Source organism: Manis javanica, chromosome 12 (genome assembly GCF_040802235.1).
Source record: "Manis javanica isolate MJ-LG chromosome 12, MJ_LKY, whole genome shotgun sequence".
NCBI lineage: Eukaryota > Metazoa > Chordata > Mammalia > Pholidota > Manidae > Manis > Manis javanica.
Window position 1 is genome coordinate 54,202,812 of NC_133167.1, and position 20,466 is coordinate 54,223,277.

Below are 20,466 nucleotides of genomic sequence, written 5' to 3' on the forward strand. Positions count from 1 at the left end.
AAAATTAACTGCAAGTTGATCTGCTTCTTAACCTCAGTTTCTGCTGAGGATGTTGTCAGTGATAAAGTATTCTTCCCCACCAGGACAGACTGCTATCACAATCCCTTCCTTGGTAATACTACTCCAAGACAGGGATGCTTAAATAGAGACCTTCAGGAAGTCCATGTATGGAATTTAAGCAATTCATGAATGTGAATGGGGGGGAATGTTACCTCTTTATTTTCACTAATCTCTAACTAAATTTTAGCATTTCTTTCTATTGGGAATGCAGGCAACAGACCATAATAACAGAATGCAAATATCTCAGACTAAGAAGGGACATAATAAAAACTGTCTTTTCACGGCTTATATTTGGCTAGTTTATCTTATAATTTAAAATAAAAAATAATTGCTTTTATTTTAAAATATTTTAATGACAAGTTTAGGTAAAGAAAATGTTATGATGTAAAACATGTTAATTTATTAATCTTGTAAATTTCAGTATACATGTACGTCCTTACATAATTTTATTAGTGAGCACCAAACATATGGAACATCAAATATAGTTTAGGATACAATCTGTGTATTATATATAGTTATATACTTTGGGGTCATTTTGTGAAAATAATGTTAAAACCAAGGAACACGAAGTATTTTTTAAAGTTCTTACTATAACCACTTACTGTAATTGTCAACTAAATTTCCATCTTTATTAAAATCAATTGTTTTTAGCTTAGCATACCAGAGGATGAGCTGGGAGGCCCTAAAGAAGTCAATCAATGGTCTTATCAACAAAGTCAACATTTCTAATATAGGCATTATTATTCAAGAACTTCTTCAAGAAAATATAGTTAGAGGACGGTAAGCAAGAACTATTTTATTTGTTTTATTTCATAGAAATTTTTCAAAGGAACATACAACAAGAATAGTAACCACTGATTTATTGTGTTCCTTCATTTCATAGTTGGGAATATTTTTTTAAAATACATTTCTTGTAAAAATGTAAGCTACTAACAACAGTTAAAGATTGTCGAATATTTCTTTTTAAGAAGCTTTGATATAACAATGATTTTTGCACAGATACTTGTTTACTGAATACCATAATTTAAACTCATGAGTAATATTTTATTTATTGATATATGTATATGTATATATATATATGTATATATATATAAAAGAGCTACCCTCAAGCCAATTTAATTTCTAATAAAAGCAAAGTGAGAATGTGAAAGAAATGAGAAAGATCAACAATAAATTTTTAAAAAGCAGAAGAATTACCTAACCATTTTCTCTGTGGTTTGAAGTAGTTATGATATTTAAAAGGCTCAGGAAATGAGGATATCCTATGTTCTCTTTTTAATTTTAAAGTCTGAGGGCTGTGTCATCTCACATGGTCCTGATGTATCATCTCAAAAACATTTGGGGGTATAAAGTAAGGTGTACTATGTTGGTGGTATAGAAAGTGGACCAAGAGGCAGCCATTATCTTCAAAGGCAGGTAGAGAGTTCCCATTTTACTAAGAAAAAAACAGACTCAGAGAAGTTTTATGGGTTGTGCAAGATCTCTTAGAGCTTGTAAGCTGGGCTCTTTGCTCATTTTCTACTCTAGTAATTCAGTTGTCATACCTAAACCTGGTAATTATCAAGGCATTGTTTTCCTACCTTTTGGCAATCAAATAATTATTTATCATTATATTGCCAAAAATAACTTAAGTTAGGCCACCTTGCATCTTTCCCTTTATCAAATACATATAGAAACGTACCCATTTCAGTGTGAGTTAGAAGTAGAACTTTTTGTTTTCCTGTCCTTTTTTTAGCATTATTCTTGCAGTGCTTTGTGTTTTTCTCTCATGGGAATGTTCCATTTCTTAATTTTTATTTTAAAAAATATAGTCTTAGAGACCATCCAAATATTTATCTTAAACACAGAATTAATTATTGTATAAACAGTGGATCTGTAGTGGAAGTAGTACATTAAGTCTGAGTTTAGTACTTCTGAAATAGTTCTTTTGTTCCTTCACATGTTTGAAAATGTTAAATTAGCATAAAAAGTTTAAAAAACTCAAATTCATGACTATAGCAAACATATGCAGAAGAATTATAATTAGAAAAAATTAAAGTAGAATCTATTTTACAAAGTATAAATTGAAGTTTTGTTTTTTCAAAAGCAGTTTTTATTTATCAGTAAGGCAAACTCTTCTCCTAGATAATGTGGTGAAAATCTAGTCTAGTTTTAGCTTTTGTGATTATTTACACAGGAGTAATACTGCTTACTAATTAAATTGGAGATTATCTTTGACTTCTTTTTTTTTTTTTCTTTTTTAAACAGAGGCCTGCTGTCCAGATCAGTTTTGCAAGCACAGGGTGCTTCTCCAATCTTTACCCATGTTTATGCAGCATTAGTGGCAATTATCAACTCAAAATTTCCACAAATTGGAGAATTAATTCTCAAGAGATTAATTCTTAATTTTCGAAAAGGCTATCGAAGAAATGATAAGGTATATTTAATGGGCTTGTAAATAGACTGTCACGTAGGGGCAGATGAGTAAGCCAGTATCAACAGTAATAAGCAAAGGTTATTTCTGCATAAGAATTATTTTTCTAAACTGTAATTCATGAGTACTTGTTTATTCTACTAAATATGCTAGCCACTAATGATGAGCCACAAAAATGGTGGCTGTAGTTACTGAGAATTATAAATAATTAGGCAGAAATGGCAGTCTTTCACATGGATTAGTTTTTATCTTACAACTTTCTTATAATGTAAAAATTATCGTGGTGTGTTACATATTTTATGTAGAGCATATAAGTAAGCTGAAGATTCTATAGACAAAGGAAAATTGGCTTTAGTTTGTAGATTAATCTCTACCTTCTCTTTTCAGCAACTTTGTCTAACAGCTTCAAAATTTGTAGCACATCTTATTAATCAAAATGTGGTAAGTAATTATCTTCAAAACTTCCTGCCATTCAGTGCATCGGACCACAAGTTTGATGCCGCTTTAGTGACATATTTCTATTTTTGTTTTAATTTATAGTCCTTCAGATAAGTATCTTGGATGATATTTTAGTTTCAGGTTTAAAACTATAATAAATGTATTTAATATCTTTGATAAAAAAGAACCAGAATCAGTGTTTTATCAAATTGATCTTTTAATAGTATGTATGGTTATTTAACTAAAAATTATTCCTCCAAAAGGGATGTTATTTAGTCATATTTATAAAACAATAAAATTGGTATATCCTCCTCTCCTTTCCCCTGTATCTGACATTCAAGAGAACCTAATACCATCTGATATTCTATAAAAAACTATTTCCTGCAACTACATAATATATAGTCAAATATTTTTTGACTCAGTTTATCAAATACAGTAGATTAAATAATTTAATCAGTTTTGATTGCAAATAATTTTATTATTGTTCAGGTTTTGTTTATTATTCATCTGCTGTTTGAGAGTTTTGATCGAGCTTTTGTTTAAACTTGAAATAGTAAAATTGCTCTTGTTCATACTACAAGATTTCTTTCAGATGTATGTTATCAAGTATAATTATAATATACATAAAAGGAAGAATTCTAAAATCACACTTAGTCTTATTTCTCTAACATTAATATTTTAATTCTTTCCTACATGAAAGTCTTTCCAGTGTTCACTCTTAGAAACCTTGTAGATTTTAATGTAATTAGTCATATTATTACAATAACTTGCTACTTAAGACCACTCAGACTTAATTTCTTATATCTGTAAAAGCCCAGATAATAATATGTTTTAGTGTCTGAATGTATATTTCAATTATATTGAGATAGTTTTGGCATTGCCACAAAAAAGCTATAATAAATATTTTAGATCTCCCCAACTAATTACAGGACAATATTTTCTTGTCACTGATGTAAGACTTTTAGACCCAAGACATATACACCCCTATGTTTATCGCAGCACTATTTACAATAGCCAAGAAATGGAAGCAACCTAAGTGTCCATCAGTAGATGAATGGATAAAGAAGATGTGGTCCATATATGCAATGGAATATTATTTAGCCATAAGAAGAAAACAAATCCTACCATTTACAACAACATGGATGGAGCTAGAGGGTATTATGCTCAGTGAAATAAGCCAGGTGGAAAAAGACAAGTACCAAATGATTTCACTCATTAGTGGAGTATAAGAACAAAGGCAAAACTGAAGGAACAAAACAGCAGCAGACTCACAGAACTCAAGAATGGACTAACAGTTACCAAAAGGAAAGGGTCTGGGGAGGGTAGGTGGGAAAGGAGGGAGAAGGAACAAGGGGCATTACGATTAGCACATATAACCTAGGGGGAGGCACGGGGAAGGCAGTATAGCACAGAGAAGACAAGTAGTGACTCTGTAGCATCTTACTATGCTGATGGACAGTGACTGTGATGGGGTATGTGGTGGGGACTTGATAAGGGGGGAATCTAGTAACCACAGTGTTGCTCATGTGATTTTATATTAATGATACCAAAATGAAAAAAAATAAAAAATTAAAAAAAATTTTTTTAAGGACTGTTAGACCCCTCCTTCCAGCTCCCCCCCGAATACAGACAATATGTATTTTTAATATTATGCTCAATGTAAAGAGGCTGTTTTCCTGAGTTGAGATGTACACATTTTCCTTCCACATAACAAGTGTTTGACTTTAGATAGCCATACACAAGGTATTTTGAACAGGCTTCCTAGTTCATTTACTTTTCACAGCAAAGTTCAATAGAAATATATTCCCATTCTACCTGACATTATTTATAAGCATTTATTTTTTAACATGTTTAGGGTAAATAGCTTGATTTAGTTAAAATAAAAAATAGAGAAAGTATTGAAAAGTGTCCTTGTGTACCAGAAACTTAAAAATATTTTCTCATAAAAGTATTATTTATGTAATTTTAGAACTATTTGCTATGTAACAGAGTGGCTGATAGAATAAATTGGAAAGTGGAAATTAAGAGTTGTGGTTATGGACAAAAGCATTATAAAAATAATAATATTACTGTTCTTCATATAGTGATTATAAAAATATCTCATTAAAAATATTAGTATATGATTTTTAACTTATATTTTAAGGTTAATTATGGTGTTTCCTGTAGCTAATGTGTATTGTATTTCCTATATGTAATGTATAAGATGATTATTTCTAGAGGTAAGTCAAATAGTTGTATCCACTGTAATAAATTTAGATATTTGGAATAATTATCTGGAAATACTTAATAGAAATACAATGAAAGTAAAAGAAAAATTATATCCCATCTGTGGAATATTTCTGCATACATTATAAAACTTTGCTCATGATATGTACAATATTGCTGCAAAAACCAAATTTACTAATTTTTAAAATTACTATCAGTAGTATGTTCATATATGTCAAAGCATTTTCTCATTCTGTATGTCTTCATTGTGTTTAAGGCACATGAGGTTTTATGTTTAGAAATGCTCACTTTGCTCCTGGAAAGACCAACAGATGATAGTGTTGAAGTAGCTATTGGTTTTCTCAAGGAATGTGGCCTCAAGTTAACACAAGTGTCACCAAGAGGCATCAATGGTAAGAATGTGTCCTTGGTTTGATATTGAGCTTTTGTTTGAATATCATAATATTTATTGCTTATTTATTGTCTTCCTGTTTAATATTAGCTATATTTGAACGCCTTCGAAACATTCTCCATGAGTCTGAAATTGACAAGAGAGTTCAGTATATGATTGAAGTGATGTTTGCTGTACGGAAAGATGGATTCAAGGACCACCCTATTATCCTAGAAGGACTTGACTTAGTGGAAGAAGAAGATCAGTTCACTCATATGCTCCCCCTGGAGGATGACTATAATCCAGAAGATGTTCTTAGTAAATAAGGGAATGCAGGTTGGGAAGTGGGGCACCAACAAATGTTAATACAGGAAATAAACGCTTACTTAACTTTTAATTTATTTTTTAAGATGTTTTCAAGATGGATCCTAATTTTATGGAGAATGAAGAGAAGTACAAAGCTATTAAGAAGGGTATGTAGAATTTTATAAATAGAAGCAATTTATGTAGTTATGTAATACTGATAGGAAGGTAGAGGTTACTGCCCCCCCCAACCTAATGAAATCTCTTGTCCTTTAAAGCCTTTCACTTCCCCCATGCGTTGTTTCTTTCTGTCTAGTACTTCTCCGTGGTATTACTTCATTCTAAATTATTTACCTAATTTTCCTTCTCCTTTTTCCCTCTATTTAAATTATGCAATCCTTAAGTTTCATCCCTCATAAGACATATTCCCCATATTAGTAGTGACCTTTATTTAACTTTATGACCACTAAAGCATTGCTGCTTAAATTGACACCCAATTTAATATTCAATTAAGTGCTATACTTTATTATTTCTTCAGTGAAGATTAATACCCTGATAAAATCAATCAACACTAGATATAGTATCTGTGTTTAATAAATGTATGAATTGATTATTATCATTTGTAGGTCATTAATATATTGCAAGCACTAACTTTGGACAGACTTTGGTTTGTATTTTGTCTTTGCCATTAGTAGCTAAGTGACCTAGAATAAGTTACTTGTTTGATGTTTGTGTAAGGATAAATGTGTATTGCCACAGAACAAGTATTTAGACAATGATATTTTTTCCCCATGTTTCGTTATCATACTTTTCCTTCTAAAGGTAATATTCAAGGCTACTTATAAAATTATATCATATAATTATATTTTATAATTATATTATACTTTCATGGGTTTATTTCCCTTGAGTTGTGATTTTACTTAAGTACTTAATTGCTCTGAAAGCTCCTAGGAAGAGAATGCAGAGACCTAAAACTCCCGTCACTGCGTGCCTTCTTATGCGTTAGTCAGGCTGAGAGGTCGAATGCTGAGTATAATGTAAAGGTGTAAGAAGCTTTCCATTTCTATACGTTTCTTAAAAATCTGGGACTATAAATAGATTTCTCTTCTTTGATGCTGATTTCCTAGGGACCTTTCATTGCAATGACCAGCTTTCTTTTGCTGTTATAATTTTGTTTCTAAACACGGAAATTCCTTACACCCATTTTGTCTTCTTTTCTTATGAACTACTTTTTTTGTAGTCTCCTTCAAAAATTCTAAATGGTTTTGTGGAATCCTTATTATGCATGTTTTTTTTTTTTTTTTAGCTTGACAATTCCCCATCCGTTTTTTTACAGTCTCAGCAGTTAGCCAGTGCCAGGGAAAAAGTATTCTCCTTTATTACACCACTTCTTAAACTCTGGACTCAAAATCCTTTTATATGGTTGAAAATTATTTAGGACTTCAAGAGCTTTAGTTTATGTGGGTTATATCTACTGACATTTACTTTATTAGAAATTAAAAGAGAATATTATAATACTTATTACATTATTTCAAAATAATAAACTAGATGTTTATATATATTACATATTTTTATGAAAATAACTGCATTACAAAAAAACAAAATATTTAAGAATGGCATATTTTATGTATTTTATACAGTTTAACAGGAAACATCCTATTTTTTTCTGCTTTCAATCTGTTGCAATAAGGTTGTTTTGATTTAAGTATGTGAGGAAAATTTAGCCTCACATAGATATGTAGTTGGAAAAAGGAGAGTTATTTTTATAGCCTTTACTTAATAATGTGTATATTACCCCTTAATATGCTAATATTTAATAACTAATAGTTTCTTAAATATTAATTACAATGTGAAACCAGTAATATCCATGAATTTTCATACTCTCACATTAAAATCAATTGGCTTGTCAGTTTCAATGGATCTTTTACTGATGCATTGTTTTGTAACATTTATCATGTGGAAAATACTGATTCTCTGAGTTATGTACATCTTCCAAGTGTTAACACAGTAACATTATCAAAATTAAATTAACATGTTAATGTAATACCAAAAATCATATTTATTAATATTGCCACCATTCTTATCAGAAAAGTCTAATTATTGGGAAGCTGTCAAGCCCCAGGAATGGATATACATTTTCCAAAATTCTAATTTTCTCCTGAAAACTCTAACTTTATCATGGTGGCAAATACCATGGTGGTTAGTTATTTCCCTTGAAGTGACAGCCTCACTTCATTTATATTTGAGAAAATATCTGCCAAATATCTAACAAGTATACTTTACCATTCTTTCAATTAAAATGAAAGCTAGCTAACTCATCTTGTAAACCATAGTCACACAAGTGCTTCTTCTTGATGTAACCATCAGTATTGTACATCTGTCTTTAACAGACATGCTGTATACAAACTTCATATTTTGTTACTCAGATTATTATAAATGCCTACACTCAAGGACTGAAACTTAATAAAATTAATAATTTTCTGCTTCTTCTTTAAGGGCATTCTTAAGTGAAACTGGCTCTTTTTCCTACTACAAGAATGAGGTAGCAAAGAGCACAATGACTGCGAGTAACGTTGGGTGCCCTGATTGGTGTTCAGGCCGCAGCAGTTTTAACTCCCTTGCATTTGGACTCCCCATGCTGATTACAGCACAGTGAAAGGCAAATAATGTGTTGGTATTATTATGAAAATAGCTTTGACCTCGCCTACCACCTGACAGGTCTCAATGATCCCCACAGGGACTCACAGGCCATATGCTAAAACCACTGCTTCATTCAGTTAATGAAATCCAGTTGTCATTGCATAAGAGATTTCAGTAAGTAGATTTTAAAGTGGAGAGATGAGGAGAGGATGATGTAAAGGACTAGACAATCCATCTGACCTTCATTCTTTCATAAAATCTTCTGGAGCTGGCATAAGAAAATGGCCACAGCAGGAAGCACACATAGCTTTAGTAATTAGCACCTTAGAGTGGCCCAGGTGTACTTGTGTTTTAGGTCTTACAGCATTTGGGAAAACAGCAGGAGTGCCTGTCTTCCTACTGTTGAATACTGAATAGTTTCCGCTTTTAAAAGTCTATCTAATAATAAACTAGACAACTTTCTATTATTTCTTGAAATCATTTGTTATAAATATTCTTAAGGAGATTTGTATGTCAGCTGAGGGCTGAATGATAACTCTCCATTTCTATTAAATGATTAATTCTTCATAGTGTGAAGTTCTCTGCTGACATTGAATTTTATAGTGGCTCCTGATTTATACTGCCTAGTTAAATATGAAGAAATTAGCATTTTTCTAAAAATGAGTTGACCCCAAAACTTTGTGTTAAAAATTTCTTGTTAAAATAGAAGTGCAGATAGTCTTGACCAGGTTTCTGAAATCCTTTATCAGACTAATAGAGCACACACCATTGGCAAAATATAATTTCGATTTTTGCCATTTGTTAACTATTAACATGGTGATTGGGCTTGCATAGTCTCATATTTACATCACTATTTTTGTCCAGTTCTGAATGTGACTTGTATTTTAAGAAGTGATAATCCAGTAAAGTGCTCAACTTACCAATTTTCTTAAAGGTTTTAAAGCTTCTACTTCCATTTATATATGGAAAATTTTGGAATAGATTATAATATTCAATTTAGTAGGTAGACATTTTGATAAAAATCTCATTGCTATTTATTTAAAGTGAACACTAAATTATGCAATTGTTCCCTCTAATCTTTCAAAAAATATTTTTAGCCTGTGTTCTTGATTTCTGGATCTAACTTTAACTTTTTTGTATACGTCGTCTTCTTGATGATGAACCAATAATATTTTGACTACAATATGCTAGTTTCCATTCATAATTTATTTTTCCAGTGATCTTGCTCTTTTAGAAAAGCTTCATATACTGTTTCTTTGTTCCTCTCATCTCTTCCTTGTCTCATGGCCACTTCCTGTGTGGCAGAAGAATGATACCTCTCTCTACTTGAATCAGTTACAATGCTCTCTGACCACCAAGGCAGTGTCATAAGGCCTATGTAATCATCTTTGTTGGTTGATAAACTATTAAACCATGAGAGATTTCATTCAGTGAACTGAGAGTGATCTTCTCAGAATAAGATTCATTGGCATCATTTGTTTATTGATATTTTATTCAACTTACTTTGTTACTACAGAAATTCTTGATGAAGGAGACAGTGACTCAAACACAGATCAAGATGCTGGAAGTAGTGAAGAGGAGGAGGAAGAAGAGGAGGAGGAAGAAGGAGAAGAAGATGGAGAAGGTAAAAGTATAACTTTCTCAAATAATATTCTAAATACTTGGAAATTAAATCAATTTTAATACAATTCTCTAAAACGGTAGTTCTTAATTGTGAAGGGTTGGGAAGGATGCAACTGATACCTAGTGGGTGAAGACTAGGGATGTTGTCCAGCATCCTGTAAGCCACAAGACTGCTCTGCACAAACAGGCATTATCCTGTCCAAAAAGTATTGCCCAAGTTGAAAAACCCTGCTCTACGAGTATTGAGGAAATTTATTTTTTAATATCATAAATTTAATTTGACACTTTATGCCTTTGATTCTAAACTATGAAAAAGGTGCATTCATGTTGAATGCATGTGATTTATGTAACCCTGGCATGAATGTGACAGATGAGAGCAACTAGATATTCGCTACATTAATTTTGGCGAAAATAGAGTGGGGAGGCCAAAAGCTATATTTGTACAGAGCAGGCATGATGTTCTTCCTCTTCAGCTTTGATTACATTATTACACAGAAAAATACGCTTAGAACTTTATTTTGGTTAAGTCTCAGTTAAAATATCAGAACATACATACGTAGGATATTAATTTACTACATCTCCTATCCATGTACTACATTTAACTTTAAAATTTCTTTGTTGTTGTGAAAATGCTGTTCAATAAAAACTATTCAATAATTTATAAGAAAAGTTTTCCATTCAGTAGAGAGAACATTTTGACAAGTACACAGTCATGTTGGACCCATCCAACCTGTCATGATACTCCAACCTGGTCAATATGATGGCATGCTCTGTGGACTGAATTTCTAACCATAAGTTACAGCTTTTCCAAATTATCAAGATTCTGTTTATAATTCTAGAAATAATGCTTTACCAAACCATAGCGTGAGTGCATCCTTTGATAGTGTCTAAATAAGCAGGTGATACACAAACAAAATTAGTTTTCCTGGTGTGGTTCTAACTTCTTTCAGCTGACAAAACTTATTAAAGTACTGTAAAATATGGCAAAAGACTAGATATAGTTACTTTGAATTCTACAAATACTAATTTATACTGTAGAAAGAGTATTTTATTAAATTCAAATTCTAAATATTTATGAAAATATTGTTATACAAAGATACATTTTCAGTGCCTCACATTTATTTTTGTGTTTTCATAATTATGTTTCCTTTCAGGACAAAAAGTGACTATTCATGACAAAACAGAAATTAATCTAGTATCATTTCGTCGTACAATTTATCTTGCCATTCAGTCAAGGTAAGATACTGTAGCTCAGTTGACCCGTATTTTTGGGAGAGGATGGGCAAAGAGATGGGATTTTTAAAATCTGATGACAAAAAGCAAAATGTCATTTCAGGGATTTCAGACTACATGCCTCTCTACCCCTGTCCTGAGTCCAAATTCATAGGTCCCTACTGTTGGTTCCTCACTTCAAGAACAAGTTGTCTTTACTTATTTGTAAGGTCTAATTGTATTTCAGAATTAAATGTTTTTTTTAAGTGTGTCATTCCTTATAGTTAAATATCACTAAAAAAAAAACCCTAAAAACAATTCTGATTTATAGTTAGCTATATATACAGTATTTAATGTGTAGTAGAAATTAATATTTTTTCAAAATTGGTTTCTAATTCTGGTCCTAAGCAAAGAAGCACTGTTTGGATAACTTGTGAACACTGATTTATTCTGCAGATGGGAATAGGAATAAGGAAGATTTTGAGTACCCTTTGAAGTAATGTTAAGTTAAGAACTGTGATGTCATAAAAACAACCTATTGCCTTTGAAAGCTGTGAATTTAGTTTTGAGGAGAAATAAATGAAAATATTAAATGTTTAGTTATCTGTTTTGTATGCAAATCAACCTATTGATTTAGTGGGCATAGTGTTTACATTTTACATTGGAGGAGGAACAGTTTGTTTTGTTACTAAGTTTTGTGTATTTCCATTTAGTATGTTGTAATAGCAAAAGTGATTCATAAGTAGGAGTCATCTTGTTTTCAGTCTGTCTGAAAACTTTTTGGCTTTGATTCATCTTCAAAAAGAGAAATGTTAAACAGCAAACCATTGGTTAGAAATGTTTTTGGTTTATCCTTACATATTTATTTGCATTTCACATGAAAGAACTATTAAATATTGTTTTCATACAAACTTTAAGTGGAAAATGAGAAAGTCTTATTATAGGTTACTCCTCTTAGAGTTTCCTTTTGTTTGTATGTCCTTTTTTTAGAAATTGAGCAGTAGTCAATTGTAAACAGATTCATTATTTTAATATTGCTATTAACACTAACTTTGAAGAGTTACAATAGAGCTCTTTGAATAATTATCTAAAAGAAAATTTTCTTTTAGTTGACTTAACCTTGATAATCTCTGAATCACACAAAAGATTTGGAAAATTAAAGCATTAGACAAGTAATAGCCCTATTTCATAGTGAGACCAATCCTAGTAGCATTAACTAATACCTTATGTGTTACTATTTGTTAGGAGTTCTGAGCCCCCAAATGTCTAGTAAAAAAAAAATGTATATATGACAATGGTTACTATATTTAAAAGCTTATGCAAATTTTAGGATAGAAACATAAGACTGATAAAAAGATGTTTAGACATGGTTGGGAGATTCATGTAAAGGGATTATAAAAAAAATGTTTTCAAATATCACTAGAGGAGTAAGTGCTCTTACTGGTCATTAAGATAGCTGAAATTTTTTTCTTAACCAACAATACTCAGGACTAATGATTTTAGTGATTTGCACATCAACATTACTGGTGGGAATTTAAATTTAAATTACACTCATGGAAAGCCTTTTGGTGATATGAATCAATGGTTTAGTGTCTATGCCATTCGATCCTTCTTTTTCATTGTATTAAATAAATACATATTGACAGAATTATATACAGAATTGTTCAGTGCAAAAAAAAAGTCTTACTATTACAAATAATCAAAATGTCCAGTTTATGCTACCGTTGAAAATTAGGTTAATGGAGAATTGTTATTGATGTGAACAAGTGGTTTGATTTGATGTTAGCTGGGGGAAAAAGTATATAAAATATAAACTATTATGCCAGTAGTATTATCTTAACTATTTAAATAGGTAGGCAGATTCTAGAAGCAATACATAGTCTATTAACAGTGATTATCTTGAGAGGAGGTTGGATTACAGATTTTTGAGTAGTAGTTTTTTCCAGTTTTTTGTATTTTCCTGAAGTCTTATGTTAGTAGTATACCAACCTAGCAACCAAGAATGAAATATAATCACCAAGTCAGATGACAATATGACATTTTATACAAATAGTTCCCTTTTGGAAACCTTAAGAACAAAACTAAGTTCTGACAGCTGAACTCTGTGATTTTATTTTATTTATTTACTTTTATTTTTTGATTTTCTTTTTTTATTTTGATATCATTAATGTACAATTACATGAGCAACATTATGGTTACTAGACTCCCCCCATTATCAAGCCCCCACCACATACCCCATTACAGTCCCTGTCCATCAGCATAGTAAGATGCTATAGAGTCACTACTTGTCTTCTCTGTGCTATACTGCCTTGCCTACCCCATGTCCCCACCTCCACATTATGTGTGCTAAATCGTAATGCCCTTTTTTCCCCTTATCCCTCCCTCCCCACCCATCCTCCCCAGTCCCTTTCCCTTTGGTAACTGTTAGTCCATTCTTTAGTTCTGTGAGTCTGCTGCTGTTTTGTCTTCAGTTTTTTCTTTGTTTTTATATTCCACAGATGAGTGGAATTATTTGATACTTGCCTTTCTCCACCTGGCTTATTGCACTGAGCATAATACCCTCTAGCTCCATCCACGTTGTTGCAAATAGTAGGATTTGTTTTCTTCTTGTGGCTGAATAATATTCCATTGTGTATATGTACCACATCTTCTTTATCCTTTCATCTACTGATGGACACTTAGGTTGCTTCCATTTCTTGGCTATTGTAAATAGTGCTGTGATAAACATAGGGGTGCATCTGTCTTTTTCAAACTGGGCTACTGCATTCTTAGGGTGAATTCCTAGGAGTGGAATTCCTCGGTCAAATGGTATTTCTATTTTTAGTTTTCAGAATAACCTCCATACTGCTTTCCACAGTGGTTGAACCAATTTACATTCCCACCAGCAGTATAGGAGGGTTCCCCTTTTTCTACATCCTCGCCAACATTTGTTGGTGTCGGTCTTTTGGATGTTGGCCATCCTTACTGGTGTGAGGTGATATCTCATTGTGGTTTTAATTTGCATTTCTCTGATGATTAGCGATGTGGAGCATCTTTTCATGTGCCTGTTGGCCATCTGAATTTCTTCTTTGGAGAAGTGTCTGTTCAGCTCCTCTGCTCATTTTTTAATTGGCTTATTTGCTTTTTGTTTGTTGAGGTGTGATTTAATTTTTTAATTTATTTTCATTTCAGACTTGTTGAGTGATCTCACCAGTACTCTTACCTTCTTACTGTTCTGGCCCCTTCAATGACCTCTTTTAATTATACCAAACATAAAACTTACAAATGGCTTTGCTTTTGAATATTAAGATATTCCTCTTTGATCCAGTCTGGTTTTTATTATTGAAACTATAGTATCAGAGGGAGGTTGGACTATCATGTTCTTACCAACTGAAAGTTTCTTCATTTGGAAACATCAACAAAACCGTTTGTAAACAAAACATGAAAACCAGTGTCATGTAAATCTTTTTTCTTTACCCTTCTCTCAGTCACTGTTGATTTGTGTTAAAGCTGGAATTCCATTTGGTTTAGCAACAAGCTAAGAACTAAAATATCAAGCATATCTAATTCATTTAATATTTATATTTAGTGCAACTTCTAATAACTTTAGGGAGTCATCAAATACATTTTAAAATAAAACAAGAACAAGGAAAACAGACTGTCTTACAGTTTACCTTCTCTTTGATCCTTCACTTAATAGGGAAAAGAAAAGTTGTAAAATTTTTCCATCGACTACTTTACTTGCTTTCAGAAATTGCAGGGTGTTTTCCTGAGTGCTAATCCTGTTAAAAAAAAAAAAGTATGAAAGAAAATGTCACATCTTTTTAAATACTTTTTGCTATTGCTGTATATTAAAGTTTATCAACTACTGTTTAATATTTTCATGTTACTGTGACATATTGTTTAATCTTACCTATATGTATAATCTGTAAGGGGTACAGATTAACTATAAAACTAAATTCATAATTATTATATTTCAGTGGGTTATTATTTTTTACCGCTGTTATCAAAGAATGAGGGCTTGAATATTCTACAAAAAGTACAAATATATTGGCATTATCCCTGATTCACATTCACATTGATATGATAATTCTCACAAATAAAGCATTTGAAAATATTTTTAGTGCAATTTACATGAATGTTATAAAAGCAAACTTTTTTCCTTTTAAGTGACTCTGTCCTTTACTATTTTTGTGCTTAGTTTTTATAAACTGTAGAAGCCCTGTGCTTGGGTATGAATTAAAGTGATTTGTAAATGTGATTAAGCAGTAGATGTCATGCTGGGCTTCTGGAGTATCTTTAACCTCTTCCTGACTTAGATCAGAGAGAAGTGGAAATACTTAGCAGTGTAATAAAAATTGTCTACTTTCTGTGTCTATATATTTGCCTATTCTGGACATTTTATATATAAATGAAATCATACTGTATATATAGCCTTTTGTGTCTGACTCTCTTTTACTAGCATAATTCAAAGTTGCATCCACATTGTAGCATATATCAATTCTTCATTCTTTGTAAAGTTTAGAGCTGTGTCTTTTTTATATACATAATACAATATGAAATTATAGTAAAATATTTAAGACAATTATTACAGTAAGGTTCTTACATATAAAAAAGTACTACATTTTAACTACGTTGAAAGTTTTTAACCTAACTATTGTGACCATTTTCATCTCTACAGTTTAGATTTTGAAGAATGTGCTCACAAATTGTTGAAAATGGAGTTTCCTGAAAGCCAAACAGTATGTTTACTTTTTTTTCTATTAGAAAATATGTATTGGCTATAAAAATGTTTGACAGTTAAAAGGTTTCATCACTTGTAACAACTCAGTATTAAATATTCATATTTTAAATTTAGATTTTCTAAAATTTTAAAATAATTCAAAACTCAGGAGTAGTGGAGAGTTCATATATGCTATTCACTCCAGTGAACTAAATCAGCTGTTTGAATGGGATGTGGGAAAAGGAGGGAATCTCCCTGGAACCACCACAATTTACATAAATGTCTGAATGGTTGCCTGTAAATCAAATAGTGGCTTAAATACAGTAGGAAATTTGTTCCTCAATGAATTACATGGTCCATCTACTTTATTCACTAAAGCATTCTTTTGTGGTAGAAATTATAAAGATCACTGTGCATGTTGTTAAATTCTTTAATAGAATAATATGAAAGAATCTGTATCTTTTTTTCATTCATTGATTCATTCAGTAATTATATTCAACATATACTATGTGTCAAGTACTCTGACTGAGAGATTCAGCGATCCATAAAGTACATATTATCCCCCTCTTCACCATTGGACTCACAGTGTAAAAACTCAGTATACTTGACCATTCAAAGTATCATAGAACCCTAATAGAAAGGATAATAAAGACTAGAAGGAATGGATTCCCTTGCGCATTTTTTTCTAGTTGTATTATGTGTATTGCCTTCTGCCCATCTACATTTTAGATCCTTGGAACCTGGGCCAAGACTTTCAGGGTTTTTGTATTTCACATCTTGCTTTACATGTAGTAGACTCAGCACAAATGCCAGAGTTAATATATATGCTCTACTAGGCTGTTTGGTCTCTAGTTCTTCTAAAAGATCTCCTTCACTATCTGAGTTAAGTTCAAGAGATACAAGTCCTTTGTCTTAAGACTTTAAGTATGCTCTGTTACAGGAATTGGCACCACTCATTTTTGTAAATAAAATTTTATTGAAATGCAGCCATGCCCATTCTTTGATATATATGGCTGCATTCACCCAATAGCAGTGGAATTGACTAATTGCAACAGAAGCCAACTGGCCTCTAAAGCCTAAAATATTTACTACCTGCCTTACACAGAAAAATTTACCAACGTGTGTTCTAGAACATTGATTCTTGAAATGATGTGGCATTGAATTTTAAAAAGAAATGATTCATTTCAAGTTTTAAACATCATTTTTTCCCACTTAAAGTTTATTTATTGGTATATTAATAATAGTATACTTGTTTGTACTTTGGGAGCACTTGACATGTCATCACTGGAAGCAAATAAGTTAGTGAATTAACCTTTAAAATTATAATTGAAACTGAAATTACTGTATTGTCTGTCACATTATTTGATGAGTATAACTAAATCATTATAAATGTTATTAATATTAATCCAGACGATAGTTGTTCTGGAACTAACCTCAAAATATTTTGATAACATTTGGAAGAGTATTTCTTAGTGTATCTATTTTCATGTACTCAAAACACTTTCCCTAAAATCACTGTAATATTTAATTAAAATGTTAAAATATTTAATTATTATAAGCCACAGGGAATAATTCTTGTAATTGCATTTAGTCTAGGGAAGGAAGTAATTTGTTTTTCAAGTTTACTGACTTTATTAGCAGTATATCAGCATATTACCATGTTATACTGTTTAAAACCCTGATTAACATGTTACTTTAAAATACTGTTTGTAGAAAAAGTTGGAAAATGCCTTTTAATACATCAAATTAACATAATATGGTAAAACTCAAAAACCTCATTTTAATTATCTTTAGTACTATCTTAAATTTTGATGAAATACCTTTTCAGAACTTGGACATTTGTAAACATTCATTTAATTGAGGTACCTTGTGACTAATCTTTAAAAATAATGATTTAGTAATACAATGATGTCTAAAAATAACCCTATATTGTGAAGTAAAGCCTTTGAGGAGATTGACTTAAAAGTAGATTATCAGCTTTAGAACAGTGATGTCCAATAGAACTTTCCAGTGATAGAAATATTCATGTTCTGCACTGTTCAGTACAGTAGCCACTAGTCACATGTAGCTTTTGAATACTTAAAATGTGGCTTGTGTGACTGAGGAATTAAAATTTTATGTAATTTTAAGTTTAAATAGCTACATGTAGCTAGGGGCTACCATGCTGGACAACAGTATTCTGGAGTGTCTGTTTTGTGTTTATCCAGGGTTCCTTTCCTCCCCCTTGCATGTAGATATATGTAGTAAATACATACTGACTTAATTTCTTACAATATTTACTATATTTGCTTAGATTGCATCTCATGTTATTAAATATAGCAAAATGTCAAAATTGCTAATTGAAAACATAAAGGTAAAATTAAATAAAAGTAAAAATGGACTAAAAGGGTATACATTATATTTTATAGGCTTGCTGTTTATAGAAAGCAAATATATTACTGTTGCTGTATTTGGAAAAAAACAATTATAAGCTTTCTGATAAGAAAATCTATAGAAGATTTATATTTATATTTAGTCAATTCTGCAGCAGTGGTCAGAGAACAAATTTATGCCTCTTTTCATTTTGTCTCCATTGATTTGTCCATGTTTCCTATCTTTTGTCACCTTTGAAATTGCTATAACACATGTATTATTAGGATTATATCAGGAATTAATATTTGTTAATTGTAAATCATTTGTGATGATGGTATTTCCTGATCCTGGATTTATTCTTGTGTTTATTAGTTCAACAGGATTTTCATAGGGTTTCAAGGCATGTAAATAACTGATTGAACAATGTTATTCCAGCAGTTATGGAATGACTGCATCTGTTTGTATCGACAGACCTATGTGCATAACATGTATCTTGCGGCTAGAAAAATTCAGCCTTAATTATTCTAATTAAATATATTCCTTAAATATGAGCTTAAATCTTTGGAAGGTATATAACTGAGTTGTTAGATGTTGTACTGGTGATCTGTATTTAAAAGAATTCTGTGTCAATCTTTTTAGAATACAGTATATTCAGTCTCTTGATGTATCTGTTTCATAAACAAGGTTTTCTGGAAGTGGTACATACTTACTTACATGAATTTAAAATTCTCTAATCAATCTAATTAGCATAAACAACTATGGAACCTGTCAGCCCTGGTTTAAAGAACTGTAGGCTTGACATTGATTGAATTTTTTATTTTGTCTTAGTAACTAAAGTTCACATAGCTTTGGAAGTGTTGTATTTTTAAAACCTTATTTAAAAATTCTGGTTGTCGATATATAAATTATCATGCAGCGTGGATTCATTGTTTTGAATCATGAATATAATTTGTTTTCCAAATAGAAAGAACTCTGCAACATGATACTTGATTGCTGTGCCCAACAAAGGACGTATGAGAAATTTTTTGGCTTATTAGCTGGGGTGAGTTCCAGCCTCATTTTTCTTGTTGAAATTTAATGATCTAGCCTTTTTTTTCTTGTTAAAATTTAATGAAATCAATATGGTAATTATTAATATGAATATTGTGAATTAATAGGTCTACTTGTGGCCTTGTCTAATATAATGATGTATCTTTGCTAAAAGCAAATTGTTCCCCCTCCCTCAGGTTTCCCACTCTCTGCAGCTTCCACCCTTCCCACTTTATTTTTATAGTGTCTTAACATTGCATAGCACTCTTCCAGAACTTTTTGGAATTATACATGCTTTGTAACAATTTCCAAAAGAGGACAATTAAATGCTGTTTTTTTCCAAAATTAGAAAGCAATTTCTGAAGTTAGGTACATATTCAGGCAACACAAATAGAGTATGAGCTAAAATAATTTTTAAGTCTAAACTCTACCCACAGAGAAGTATATTTGTATAGTAGACAAGTGTATGTATGTGTCTGTGATCAGTTAGCTGTCTGTATAATTTTCTTTTAGCATATGAGTCCCAGGTAGATAGAGATGATACATATTAACTTCTTTTTTGAGTGTCGTATCGTACAACACAAAAAGATTGAGTGGTATGATACACAAAATATTTATCAATTTTTGGTTCAACAAATTTGGGATTTAATATGCTCATAATGGTGTTGACATTCAATTTTCTTTATTTATTAGCGATTTTGCATGCTAAAAAAAGAATACATGGAGTCATTTGAAAGTATATTCAAAGAACAATATGATACCATCCACCGCTTGGAAACAAACAAGTTGAGAAATGTTGCTAAGATGTTTGCTCACCTCTTATACACTGACTCACTTCCATGGAGTGTAAGTAGATGGGTCAATAATTATTCTTCCTTCCTAATCCCCTTTTTTTCTCAAATGGGTATGAAGTTTAACATAGCCACACTTTTGCTATGTAGGAAATGTACTTTAAAATGAAATCTGTAGCAACCTTTTACTATAATAGCTATCATTTAAGTTATATTGTAACATGGGAAGTCATGTAACTTGGGACCAAAAGGTAAGTAAATAATATATATGAATGTAGAAAATACCATCGTGGATGATATTAACAAT

At 31.4% G+C, this 20,466-nt stretch overlaps 1 protein-coding gene across 1 annotated transcript in view; it reads left to right on the forward strand.

Moving 5' to 3' along the window:
• The window catches only part of CWC22 (CWC22 spliceosome associated protein homolog), a 51,119-nt gene that overhangs the window by 22,022 nt on the left and 8,631 nt on the right, over positions 1 to 20,466 (forward strand). Inside the window, exons 6-16 of the mRNA XM_037000378.2 lie at positions 712 to 840; positions 2,308 to 2,476; positions 2,861 to 2,914; positions 5,394 to 5,529; positions 5,619 to 5,825; positions 5,918 to 5,980; positions 9,967 to 10,074; positions 11,228 to 11,309; positions 15,946 to 16,006; positions 19,304 to 19,381; positions 20,062 to 20,214. Of these exons, the coding sequence (XP_036856273.1) occupies positions 712 to 840; positions 2,308 to 2,476; positions 2,861 to 2,914; positions 5,394 to 5,529; positions 5,619 to 5,825; positions 5,918 to 5,980; positions 9,967 to 10,074; positions 11,228 to 11,309; positions 15,946 to 16,006; positions 19,304 to 19,381; positions 20,062 to 20,214 (1,240 nt within the window). The remainder of the gene's footprint in view (positions 1 to 711; positions 841 to 2,307; positions 2,477 to 2,860; positions 2,915 to 5,393; positions 5,530 to 5,618; positions 5,826 to 5,917; positions 5,981 to 9,966; positions 10,075 to 11,227; positions 11,310 to 15,945; positions 16,007 to 19,303; positions 19,382 to 20,061; positions 20,215 to 20,466) is intronic.